General features: G+C 38.4%; 1 protein-coding gene across 1 annotated transcript in view; it reads right to left on the bottom strand.

Annotated features, from left to right (window-relative positions):
* Positions 1-13,999, bottom strand: part of WASL (WASP like actin nucleation promoting factor) — a 120,055-nt gene that overhangs the window by 65,355 nt on the left and 40,701 nt on the right. Inside the window, 1 exon segment of the mRNA XM_043966282.1 lies at positions 2,899-3,033. Coding sequence (XP_043822217.1) covers positions 2,899-3,033 — 135 coding nt within the window.

Below are 13,999 nucleotides of genomic sequence, written 5' to 3'. Positions count from 1 at the left end.
TAATGGATCTGTGTCTATAGCACATCGAGTCACAATCACAGGTTCTCTTCTCTTTTCCCTTTATACTATTTCACTTGCTGATCTCATCATCTCCCATGGATTTAATGATCATCTCTATACTTATGATTCTCCAATGCACTTATGCAGCCTTTATTTCTCTGCTCACCTCCACTCTTCCATCTCCAAATAACTAGTAGGCATTTCAAACTCAATGTCCAAATAGACATTTTAAACTCAATACATCCAAAACTGAACTCATTAACTTTTCACCAAAATCCTTCCTCCTTCTTAACTCGCTGAGGGTGTCATCAGCATCATCCCAGTCCCCAGGCTCCTAGCCTTGGTGTCATCCTCAACTTTTCACTCTCTTTCCCTCCATATATAATCCATTGCCAAGGGCAGTCCATTTTAACTTTTTAACACCTTTAGCATGTCTCATTTTCTCCTCTGACAATACCAGAGTTTTTGCATAGGCTCTTATCACCGCAGGACTAGACTACTGCAACAATATCCTGCTGGCTGGTCTCACTGATTTGAATTTCTCCTCACTCTAGTTCATTCTCCATTCAGCTGTCAAAGTGATTGGGGGGTGGAGGGGGGGGGGGGGAGAGAGGCAGGCAATGAGGGTTACAACACAGCTAGCAAGTCTCAAGTGTCTGAGGCCAGATTTGAACTCAGATCCTCCTGAATTCAGAGCCGGTGCTTTATTCACTGCACCCCCTAAAGTGATCTTCTTAAAGTGCAACTCTGATCATGTCACTCCATGCCAATCCCGTCCCCCACCACTTCCTATCACCTTGAACAGCAAACATAAAATCTTTTGTCTGGCATTCAAAGCCCTTCATAGCCCGTCCTCCTGTCCCCCCTTTTCCAAACTTCCTATACTTTACCTTAGAAATCAATTCATATGAGTCTTGCCAAGTTTCTCTAAAACCCCTCCCTCCATTTCTTATAGCACACACTTATGCTGGGTTACTTGTTCAGGCACTTCCCTTGGTTCCCAGTTCTTTGCTACTGAACAAGAGCTGCTATGAGTACCCCCTTCACTGGCCCCCTTGCTATCCCTCCAATACAACGCTCATGCCCAGCTCTGGGCATTTTCTCTGGCTGTCCCCTTCTCCTTTCTCATCTCTAACTCCCGGCTTCCCTGACTTCCTTCAAGTGCCAGATGAAATAGACATGACACCTTTCTCAATTCCCCTTAATTCTAGTGCTTTGCTTCTGTTGATTATTTCCATTTTATACAGCTTGTTTGTACATAGTTATATGCATGTTTTCTCCCCCATGAGACCATGAGCTCCTTTCTTTGTAACTCTAGCACTTAGCACAGTATCTGGCACATAGTAGGTGCTTAATAAATGTTTACTGACTTTTAAGAAAACATGTTGATTCAATAAGAACATAAAAATTTCTGTAACTGGGTTCAAAGAAGTGGGATGCAAATGTATAAGATGGGCAAAATGCTGTTCATCCTTCGTCTCAAAGAGAACTAATGACATCATGAAGGTGATATTTTGACTTCCTTGTGAACTGGATTTAAGTGAGGCAGAGCTGCTCAGTCATCAGTCTCACTCTCAACTTCAGTTATTGAAGTCCAGTGGCAGGACATAAGTTAAGATGACTGGTGATAGCTAGGGATGCAGCTGATGAGAGATGCCAGAGAGAAATGAGTCAAACAACCACTGCTGCCTTTAAGACAGTTGATTCACAAGTGGGTAGAAGGGAAGGGAAATGGAAATCAAATGGTAAATAAAGACCCTAAGAAGTCAGGGCAAGTGGGATAAGAAAGATGTAATGTGCTCTGCCATAAATTGTACACAACAGTTGGGCCTATTTGTAATTTCCAAATTATAGAATCTCAAAACTGAGAGACCTGGAAAACATAGGGTAGATTTAATACAATAAAAGAATTATAAAAACACACACACAAAAAAAAACATTTTTAGGTGCACTAATGTTAGGCACTGTGTGCAAGGATGGAGACAGATGAAAGGCCTTTCTGGGCAAAATGCACAAAACCTATCAATTTTAATCCTATAGTAGTTTTTTTAAAAAGTGAATGCAATATCTTGGGATATTTGAACACCACATTTTTAGGATATAGGACACTGACAAATTATAGTACTCACAGAATATTCAGGATGACTAGAAACCATACTATAATTCATATATGACTGAACCAAGTACAGATATAATACAGGATCAAGTACGGCATTTTGGTGAGAGACTTGTTGGGGCTATGACTGCTTTCTTTAAAGTTCTGAAGGGTAAATAAATAGTATAGTAGATAAATAATTCACCTTGGAGACAGGAAGATGTGTCCTTAGCTCAAGACCTGCCTCTGAGTTTAAATAGGCAACTCTCTAAGATTATAAATTACAAAGAAGATATTGATAACATGCATTGAGAGAGGAAGTACCTCACTGGGATTTCCCATCACTCATGGAATCCTAGCTTTAGTCATAAAAAATTCTGTGGAAGCAGCAAGTACAAAATATAAGGAAGAAAGATTTCATCTCAACAGAAGGAGGAACTTCTTAGCAATGAGGGTCCAAAAGTAGAATGGACTAACTTGCTAGGTAGTAAATCTTCAAGTAAAAGAAAGCCAGCTTGGTGACAACAGAGAATTATTACATGCACAAAGCAGGGAAATAATGTGGGGCAGCCACTATCTGTTTACAGGGGCTACCAGTGCCTTGATATGCTAAGTACTCAGTTTAGTTATAGCCACTAATTCAATGGCCAAATAAAACAATCATATTTCTCATTTGACTAAAGAAACCTCTTCAGTGACACAGTGATTATAATGTTAAAAGACTAATCTAACAAACTATAAGTATTAGATCATAATCAGATCAAACTCCAACAACCCCAAAATAAAAGTAAAAGAAAGCTCACCTTGATATCAAATACTCTGATAAAATAAGATCTTTGTGGATTGTCCTTAACAAGACATGCTACGCCACAGCATTTTTTGGACCACATGCCATTCCGATCTGCTGCATATAACTGTACCACCGCTGAAGACATAGTCTGGGAAAAAAAAAGAAATTAAAGTCATTAGATTCCAAACAACAGCCTACCAATAGCCTAGAGAAAAATTCTGTCTTATTTTCAAAGTGCCTTAAGAGGAAATACGATCTTCACTCTCACCCACCTTCAACCTCCATTGAGAAAAAACCAAAAACCTTATTACAAACACGTATAGTCAAGCAAAAAAACCAAAAACAAAAAAATTGTGCTTTGGCCATGTTAAAAAAAATTCTCCATCTGCATTCCCAGTCCATAAGCTCTCTGTCCGTAGGTCATCATGAGTTCTCTGGAACTGTTATTGACTGCTGCACTGCTCAGAGTTCTAAGTAGGACCTTCAAAGATTTTTTTTCTTTACAGTATCCTTGTTAATGTGTAAATTGTTCTCCTAGTTAAATTAAATCAGCATTAGTTCATATAAGACTTTCCAGGTTTCTCAGAAATTATCCCTTTCATCATCATTTTTTTTTTTTTTTGGTGAGGCAATTGGGCTTAAGTGACTTGCCCAGGGTCACACAGCTAGTAAGTGTTAAGTGTCTGAGGCCGGATTTGAACTCAGGTCCTCCTGACTCCAGGGCCGGTACTATCCACTGCACCACCTAGCTGCCCCCCTTTCATCATTTTTAACAGAGCAATAGTATAACATATTTACATATCATAACTTATTCAAACATTCCCCAGTTGGGGGCAGCTAGGATGCAGTAGATAGAGCACCAGCCCTGGATTCAGGAGGACCTGACTCGGACCCTTGACACTTACTAGCTGTATGACCCTGGGCAAGTCACTTAACCCTCACTGCCCCACCAAAAACAACAACAACAACTACCATTCCCCAGTCGATGGGCAGTTCATCAGCTTCTAGTTTCCAATTCTTTATTGCCACAAAGAGAGTTGCTATAAATATTTGTGTACATTCTTAGATTATTTTACTTAAAACTGATCTCACACTTAATATATACTATCCCTCTTATCCCTCCTACCCCCTTCCTGTTTCCCTATTGAGTGAAACGTATAATTTCTGTACCCAACTGTGTTTGTATTCTTTCCTCCATTGACCAGTTCAGGTAAGAATGAGGTTCAAATGTTGTCCACATTTCCCCTACCCCTTCCTCCTTGTTTGTATAGTCTTCTACTTGAGTACCTCAATTACGGGAGATAATTTCCCCTACCCTTCCTCCATTTTATTCCCTCCTGTCTATTTTTTTTTTTGGGGGGGGGGAGGCAATTGGGGTTAAGTGACTTGCCCAGGGTCACACAGCTAGTAAGTGTCAAGTGGCTAAGGCTGGATTTGAACTCAGGTCCTCCTGAATCCAGGGCTGGTGCTCTATCCACTGCGCCACCTAGCTGCCTCCCTCCTATCTATTTTTATAAATATGACAAAACTACTCTCAGGCACTGTGTCTTATAAGACTCTCTTTGAGATACCTAATTATGACAGTGTTAAGGAGACACATGTGTCATCTCCCCATATGTGAATGCAAACATTTTACCCTTTTATAACCTCTTAGGATTGATTCTGCATGTTTGCCTTTTCATGTTTCTTTTGACCCACATGTGTATCATATCAAGTTTTTATACAGCTCTGGTCTTGTCAGGAATACTGACAAGCCCACTATTTAATTAAAGATCCATTATTTCTCACTGAGGGATTATGTAAGTTTTTGCTAGATAAGTTATTCTTCTCTTCTAAGCCCATATTCAGTAATATACTACAAATTCTCCACTCCTTGATCATGTGATGGCTGCAAAATCTTGTGTGATCCTGAATGTGGTTCCTTGATACTTGAATTCTTTCTTTCTCACCACTTATGGTATTCTTCTTTGATCTGTAAACTCTAGATTTTGGCTAGAATAACTGGAAATTTTCATTTGGAGATTTTTGGTTTGTTTGAAAGGATGTGACCAACAGAGTTTTTCTATTTTCCCTTTGTCCTCCTTTCCTCAGAGATCTGGGTGGTCTACTTTTGCAATTTCTTAAAACATAATGTGTAGGTGGCTCTTTCCCCCCCCTTTTTTTTGGCCATGGCTTTCAGGTAGTCCAATGATTCTTAAATTATCTCACCTGGTTCTGTTTCTGGGTCAGTTGCTTGTGCTACAAAATTCCTTTCATTTTCTTTTGCTTCTTCAATCTTTTAACTCTGTTTCTTATGTTTCTGGATGTTCCATGGCATTATTAACTTCTATTTGCTTCATTCCCTTTCAGGGAAGCTGTATTTGGGGTATTCTTGTACAAAGCTATTAATTCCCTTTCCAATTTTTCCATGCATTGCTCTCATGTCTTTTGCATTTTCTTCTTCTAATACACTCATTTCCTTTTTTAAACACTTTCTTCACCTATTCCAGGAATTCTGAGGGAACTTGTACCCAAGCTGTATATATCTTTGAGGCTTTACACATAATGTTCTAGAGTCATTCTTTTCTTCTAGGTTTGTACCTTGGGTGTCCCCGTCACTTTAACAGCTCTTATGGTGGGATTCTATTTTTTTGTTTGTTCATGCTATCAAATTCCTTCCAAAGTTTGGACTTAAATGTTAAGGTGGCGTACTACTGAAGGATGGTCTGGACTGAGCTTTTGTCCTCTTGGATCCTACTACTGCTGTCTTGGGGATATTTTCTTCAGTGTTATTTTCTTCAGGCTCCCACATTGGTCTAATCTAGAGCAAAGTTTGATTGCTCTCTCCTAGTCTAAAAGAGGTCTGTGGGCTTGTCCCTAATGGATTTCCAGTGTAAACTTCTGTTACATTCAAGCTTTATCAGCCAGCTGGAAAGATCTGTTGGTTGAGGAGTGACAGAATTATAATCTTTTGGTGTGGAATTCCTGCTCTGGTTATTTCTCTGCAGGTTTCATACTAGTCTGGAGGGCTAGATCTGAAACCCTGTTCTACTCCTGGGGTCTGAGACACATAGCTGCTGCTTGCTTCTAAATTTGTTCTTTGCTTAGCACACAGCCTAAGGCCCTCAACCACTCCTTACCCTGGAATACCACCCTTAGGTGCAGGTCTTCCCCTTAGTCTACCCTGGATCTGGGACCAGAGCTAGATAGTGAGTGATAGAGCTGACAAATGGCACCTGTTTTTGCACCCTACATAGGTTTAGACCTCCCTGCTGGTTACGGGACCTCTTCTTGTCCTGGTGCCTTTCCCCACACAGGGATACTCTAGGTAGCCAGACTCCATTCCCCTGATTTACAGACATGCTTCCTTTTGTCAAACTAGCCCGGTAAAATGACTCACTAGAACTTTATCTTGGACTTCCAGATCAAGATTTGGTCTGGTACACTTTTTAGATCTGTGTAGAACTGTAGGGGAAAGTTTGGCTGGACTTTTCCAGATATTCCACCATCTTAGCTGATTTCTCAGATATCAATTCTAGTACCAGATTTAGCAAAACTATCTTTTTTTTTTTTTCCTGGACTCCATTAGGCAGGTCTGATAATAATCTACCCATATGTGGACCAATGATGCATAATTTTCATTTCTTTTTTATACTACTAAGTATATAGTTCAAAGTGGATAACAGTTTTAAAAGCACAGAATGAGAGGAAATATTGGGTCAACTATTCTAGTAAACATTTTTGAGTATAATAAAGTGTCTATATAACTTTTATCATCTTTCTTGGTTATTAAAAAAAACAACAACAGGATTTTAAAGCACAAAGGCTAAACTAATCAAAGCTTACCTAAAATTACACAGTGCCATTTCTCTTTAAACATTTCAAGCTTTAATGGCTGCTTTTCCAGTACTAAAGAGAAGATGCCTAGTTTTTCTATGCTTAAGTTTAAAAGTATTCAAGCCAGATCTTACAGATCAAGATAGAAAAATATCACCTATGGCTTTCATTAAATTGCCAAAACAAAATTTGCATATCTGATAATAATGTAAATGCTGCTGTTGTTCACGGGACCAGTTAATGAATGAAAAGGGATAGTAGACTAATTCAAAGCAATATAATTTACATGCATCATCTATTTCTGCCATCCAGCTTCTAAGAATCAAAGGAGATTCCTGTTTTGCCTTAGGCCTGTGCAGAACTTCCCAGACCCTTTCCAGCCTTCAAGTTCTATAACTGCTTACTGTACTACTTGTTTTTACTTTTAAAAAACTACTTCATGAGAAAGAAACTAATTCAACTCCAAAATAAATTATTTAAAACATGAACTACTGCTACCCTCTATCTGCTTTCTTTCCTCCTACTTGTGCTGAATGCTGCTAGAGGAAGTAAGGCAAACCATGCCAAATGACTACACTGTAAATTTGTGTTCTCTAATCTCAAACAGGTCTTTACTGTTGCATGGCAATCCTTTTGTTTCTCCTCCACTGATTCAGCACACTTTCCAGAGCTGCTACTTCAAAAATTCTCTTCTAAGTTCCCTACCTTCCTCTTAGCAGAGAATCTTACATGCTAATTTATTAAGAAATGTAGAAGTCATCTGTCCATGTCATGAAACTCTCTTCACCTGCTCTATACCTTAAAACACTCCATCATGCCCCATTCACTCCTGTTTCAATTTTGAAGGAAGCAGTAGTTTCTTAGTATGACCTGTTTCTCAACTTACTTTGTTGATCACATTTCATATTCTCTAGGAAACTGTCCCTTTAATCATTCCTTCTCTCATCTTTAATCATTCCCTATCCACTGGCTCTTTCCCAGTTGCCTGTGAACCTGCTCCGGGTTCACACATCCTCAAAAGACCTTCACTTAACCCTACCATCTCCCCATAGTCCTATATCACTTTTACATCTTTTTACAGACAAATTCCTAGAAAGGATCTACACTCATTATTTTCATTTTCTCATCTTCCATTCATCCCATACCTCAGTCACAAATGAAACTGCTTTTCCTATGATTACCAATTATCTCTTAATTGTTAAATCCCAAGACCTTTCACAGCTCTAATTCAATGTGATCATTTTAGAGACTAAACAGTCACTTCCCTCAGACTTCATAATCATAACAGCGGGCACATAAATGCTTTAAGGCTGACAGAGCCCTTTAAGTAAGTTAACTAATGTGATCTGCAGAACAACGAACCCCCTGAAGTAGGTTGAATTATCACCATTTTATAGATGAAGAAAATGAGGCTGAGAAACATCAAGCGACTTGCCCAGGGTCATGCAGCTAGTTAAGTGGCTGAATCAGGATTCCAGCTCCAGTATTTCTGACTCCAAAACCCATTCTCTATATACCTAACACTGTTTCTTTCTCTCCTTTGCTAAATTATGGTTTATCTTAACAGCTATTAAGCAAGACTCAGTCCTGGATCTTTTGCATCTCTTCTAAAGAGCTCATCAGTTTCCATGGGTTCAATTATCATTTCTATTCAGTTAACTCTCCAAAAACTAGAATCAGCCCTAATCTCTTTTCTGAACTCTAGTCCCATTTCATCAACTGTCTGCTAGATATCACCACTTGAAAGTCTCATTAGTATCTAAAACTCACCATATCAAAAGTTAAACTTGTATATCCTTCCAAAGTCATTTCTCTTCCAAACCACTCCCCTTTAAAAAAAAAAATTGAAGATAAGATCCTGCCAGTCACCCAGGTTTCCAACCTCGAAGTCATCTCTGGCTCTTCCCTCTCCCTCATCTGACTATATCCAGTGAGATGCCAGGTATTATCTATCCTCCCTGCCCATCTCTTACTTCCATCCCCTCCATTCACAAGGTCACCATCCTAGTTACCTTTCGCCTGGACTACTGCAATAGTTTTCTAATTGGTTTCTCAGTTTCTAGTCACCCCCTTCTCTAATACATCATCCACAATGCTTCCATGTTAAAGTTGCTTGCTCAGTATAGGTCTGACCATATATCACTTCCCTACTCAAAAATCTTAAGTGGTTTCTTCATATCTGTAGATAAAATACAAACTCCTTATTCTAACATTTAATGGTCTTCCCACTTTAGCTCCCACATACTTTTCTAGAATTATTTCACATTACTCTTCTTCATGAGCTCTATATGCCATTGTATTTGCCTACCTGTTCTCAAAATTCAAAATGCTGCCCCCTGCTCAGTCTCTGGGCCTTTGCCCAGGCTAGTCCTCATCTGTGGAATAAACTCTCCCTCTTTATTTCTACCTAGGCAATAGCACAATCAGAACTAAAACCAAATCCACTGAATTCAGGTCAAATGCTCTATTATACAACACCGTCTCTCCTATCTTACAAAAACAAAGAATTTGTCATCTATTTATGTAAGGACTTTCAAAGCTATTTTCTAGCATCTCTAAAACATAAAAACACAAAAGCATATAAATGGATCTCGTAGTATTTGAGCTAGAAATGACCACGTAATCCAACACTGTCATTTTCTAAATGACGACGCCCAAAGAGCTTAAGTAATACATTGGAACTTTTTTTAAACTTAGAAAAAAACACTGTGTTCAAACAGAAAGACCAAAACATACACTCAAAGATCCCTATCTTTGCATTGTCCAAATCCTACAATATGCAAATTACTACCCTTATAACAACCTCTGATGGTAGCCATGAGTACTTATTAATACATCATGCAGAATTAAATCCTTTTCTTTACAAATATGAACACATTTTAAAATTTGTATTTTCTAAAGCCAATTAATAAGTATTTATTAAATGCCTACTCTATGATAGATATTGTGCTAAGAGCTAGGGAACATGAAGATAAAAATGAAATGGTCCCTGCTCTTAAGGAACAAATTTTATCAAGAGTAACAACATCTATGCCCACAATTATATTCAGATTATACACTGCACTAACATTTGGAATAAGAAAAAGCTTTGTGTAGAAGGAGATACTTAAGCTGAATCTTAGGGAAAATGAGGGATTCTCTAATGAGAGAGTACATTCCAGGTATAAGGAATGGTCAATGCAAATGAATAAAGACAGGAGTGGTAAAAGGAATGGATGGAAGGTCAAATTTGGCTAGAGTAGAGAAATGAGAGCTATACATAACAAAACTGGAAAGAAAGGTGGCATCCACATTGTAAAGGACTTTAAAGGCCAAACAAAACCCTTTACTATAGGCATTGGGGAATCATTGAAGCTTACCTTCAATGATCATAAGAAGAGCAATGTGGTCAGCTATGTATGTAAGAGCTATCACTGTGGCAGCTGGATTAGAAAAGGGAGAGATATGAGGCAGGCAAAGCAACTACAAAGTTATTTCTATAAGCTAGATAAAAGGTTATGAGGATATGAACAGGGGGACAGTCATGTGAGAAGAAAGAAGGAGATGGATACTTGTATCCTGATATTGTGAAGAGAGATTTGACAAGACGTGGCAACTCATAATGGTGTGAAGAATGAGGAGTACAGGATGAAAACCTTGGTAACTAGAATTATCATCTCTATGCAGATAACTGACTGTCAAATCTATAAATGCAGTCTTAAAATCTCTTGATCTCTAGTTCCCATCTGCTAGACATCTCCATCCTGTTTTCCTGCATAAATCTCAAACTCAACATGTTCAAAGTGGAACTCTATCTTCCACCAATCTCTGCCCTCCTCTAAAGTTCCCGATTTCTGTTCAAGGTACCACCATCCTGCCAATTAGCTAAGTTAGAAATATCAAATTCATCTTTTACTTTTCTCCTTCACTCCATATCAAATTAACTGTCAATTTTACCATTACAATAATTCTTGCATGCAACCTACACTTACACTAACACCAATACTAACACCAATACCACCCTACTTAAGAGGTGATAACTTCTCATTTGCCCTATTTCAAAAGCCTCCTAATTGATGTCTCTATTTCTAGTTTCTCCACTCTCCAATACATCCTCCACCTCACCTATAAAATGATCTTCCTAAAACAAACGTCTGACTATGTTGGCACCCTATTGCCTCCAAGAGGGAATACAAATTCCTCAGCTTGGCATTTTTAAAGCCCTTTGCAGTCTGACTCCAACTCAGCATTCCATTTTCTGCCTTTTAACAAACTGTCCCCAAAGCCTGAAATGTAGTACTTTCTTCCTCTGCTTCTGGGAATAATTTCCTTTAAGGCTTAATTCAGGTGCTAACATTCCTAGGAAATTTCCGATGAGTCTAATTTTCAGTTAGTGTTCTTTCTCTCCTCAAATTATGGTGTATTCACAAATCTGTATAAAGGTAGCCTTCCAATAGAATGTAAAAAAATAGAATGAAGAGAAAGGACAATTGGTCAAATTTTGTGAGTATGTCAATTATAGCTATTAATCATGTCAGGCTGTAGACATAGCTAAATGAAAGCATCTATATTTCAGAGTCTTTTCAGGAAAAACTCTTAAATCTGCAATTAATGTGAGCTATATGGTGTAGCTCTAATATGACACTCAAATACTAAAATGGATCTGAGTTCTTACCAATGTGAATATTCCCTTCAATGAAGCTGAATGCATTACATTTTTATCTACCTACCCATCCTGTACAACTCTTGCCCATGGCCTTTCATTCAATAAAAAATTATTAAAAGTTTATTATGTGCCAGGCAGTATATGAGGTATAGGGAATGTATAATATTCCTGATGTCAAGGAACTTACATTCTATTGGGGGAAGTTTACTACAGGTATTAAATGGCAGGGGAAGCACCTTCTTCAGACCCTCTTGAATAAGTGAACATTATGAAGGAGTCCACTATGGGCTATTAGTTATTCATCACTCTTGTCCCAGGCACTGTTCATCTTCTTTTAAAAAAATTCAATTCTACATTTCTTTAATAACACCCTTTACATGATAACATCATTTCTTCCTAATTCCTTGTCTATAATCTTTTCAATTCTTCTGAGACTACAGTGTTACTTGATTTGCAGTCAAATTAAAGTTAGTCAACAAACATTTAATATGCGCCTGTGTGCCAGGCACTGTGCTAAGTGGCAAGCACTGTGCTAAATGCTTGGCATACTAAGAAAAGCAAATATACAGAAAAAGCAAACACATAAGACATATAGAGGAGATAGAAGAGAATCTCAGAGAGAAGGTGAGGAGTGGATTAGGAGGAGAGAGAGAAAGAAGAGAGCTTAGGAAAGGACTCCTGCAGATGACAGGATTTGAGCTGAGTCCTGAAGGAAGCCAAGGAAGCCAGTGACAGATGTGAGGAGTGAGATCATGGGGGACAACCAATGAAAATATAGACAGGAGATGAAGGGTCCTGTTAAAGGCATGGCCAGAGGGCTGGTGGTGTTAGATTATAGAGTTCATGTACAGTTATGAAGGGCTTAAAATGTCAAAATAGAGAATGTTATATTTGATCTTAGAGAAACTAGAAAGTGATTAGATTTTATTAGGGGAGGGGTGAGTGTGACATGGTCAGATGTGCATTTGAGGGAGAGCACTTTGGCATCTAAGAGGAGGACAAAGCAGAATGGGGAAAGACTTGAGGCACGGAGACCAACCATGAAGGCCACTGTAATAATATAGGTGTGAGTTGATGAGAACTTAAACTAGGGTAGTGGCTATGAGTGGAGAGAAGGGGACATATATCAAAGAGGTTGTAAAGGTAAAAAAAAATAAAAATACAAGACTTCGTAAGAGAATGAATAGAATATGTGGAGTGAGACAGGAAATGAAGAAAACACCAAAACTGTAAACCTGGGTAACTGGGAAGATGGCAAAGCCCTTGACAGTAATATGGAAGTTTGGAAGAAGAAAGGAACTGGGGGCAAAGATCAGGATTTGTTTTAGACATGCTGAGTTGGGATGCCTAAGGGACAATCAGTTAGATATGCTCAATAAGGCAACTGGTGATGAAAGACTGGAGTTCTGGAGAGAACTTAGGGGGTGTATATAAAGAACTGGAAATCATCCGCACAGAGATAGTTGAACCCATGGGGAGCATATAATTAAATTAAACATGGTAACTGCCATATTAAACAAGTTATTGGATTCTGGGAAATGAGAAATGGAGGAAAAGAAACTCACACTGCTTTTAACAATTTCATGCAAAACTGAAGTGATACAATTGCCCTAACAGATCAAAAGAACCAAGAATCGGGCACAGTCAACAAACACTGGATTTTTTTTTTCTTGGTCAAATGGAGAGACGGGCAGCCAAAGGTAAAACTAGCTTGAATATGAGTTTTTCATAAAATCTTTTGGAGAAGGAAAGTGGAGAGCTAAGAACAATACTACTAATGAAATACACATACAGAGGAAAAGAGCTATAAAGATTAATGAAGAAACAAAGAAACAAAGAAAAACAACAACCTCTTTTCCCCTTTATAGACAGTGTAGTCACTACATTTGGACTTTATAGTTCCAGATGATTACAGAAAATGAAATGGCCCTAAAAAAAAAAAATGGGGAAAAGAACTAGACTGGAAGTAGTAGTTCTAGAGGAGGTCAGTTCTACAGTTGAAGGCATCAGAGGTAAAGAAATCCAAAAAGAAGGGAAAATACCCAAACGAGAAAATATTACAAGCAGCTAGAAAAGAGGAATTCAAATACTGTGGAGCTCCAATAAGGATAAAGCAAGATCTAGAAGCTACTACATTAAAGGACTGGAGGGCATGGAATAAATATGATATTACAGAGGGCAAAGGAACTGGGACTATAGCCAAAAATCATGTACCCAGCAAAACTGTGTATAATCTATCAGAGGAAAAATGGGACTTCATTGGAAAAAGAGGACTTTCAGGCATTTGTGATGAAAGACCTGAACTGAGTAGAAAATTTGACTTTCAAATAAAAGACCCTGGAGGAATCATAAAATGTAAACAGGGAAAAGAAATCACAAGGAACACTAAAAGGTTAAACTGTTTACAGTCATACAATGAGAAAATAATACTTCCAACTCATAAGAACTTTTTCAGTAAGGAATACACAAAGGACACAGGTCTTGAACTGAATATGAAGGTGATGGTATTTGTAAAGCATTTATTTTTTGTGTATCCTTGTCCTTTGTGGAGCAAACAGGGTGGGTTGTCTGGTGTCTGGGCCTCCTGGACCCAGGGCTGGTGCTTTGTCCACCATGCCACCTAGCTAATCCATGATGACATCTTTAAAATAGG

Source organism: Dromiciops gliroides, chromosome 5 (assembly GCF_019393635.1).
Source record: "Dromiciops gliroides isolate mDroGli1 chromosome 5, mDroGli1.pri, whole genome shotgun sequence".
Lineage (NCBI taxonomy): Eukaryota > Metazoa > Chordata > Mammalia > Microbiotheria > Microbiotheriidae > Dromiciops > Dromiciops gliroides.
The sequence above is the reverse complement of the archived record's forward strand: the minus strand, read 5'-3'. Positions and strand labels throughout refer to the sequence as shown.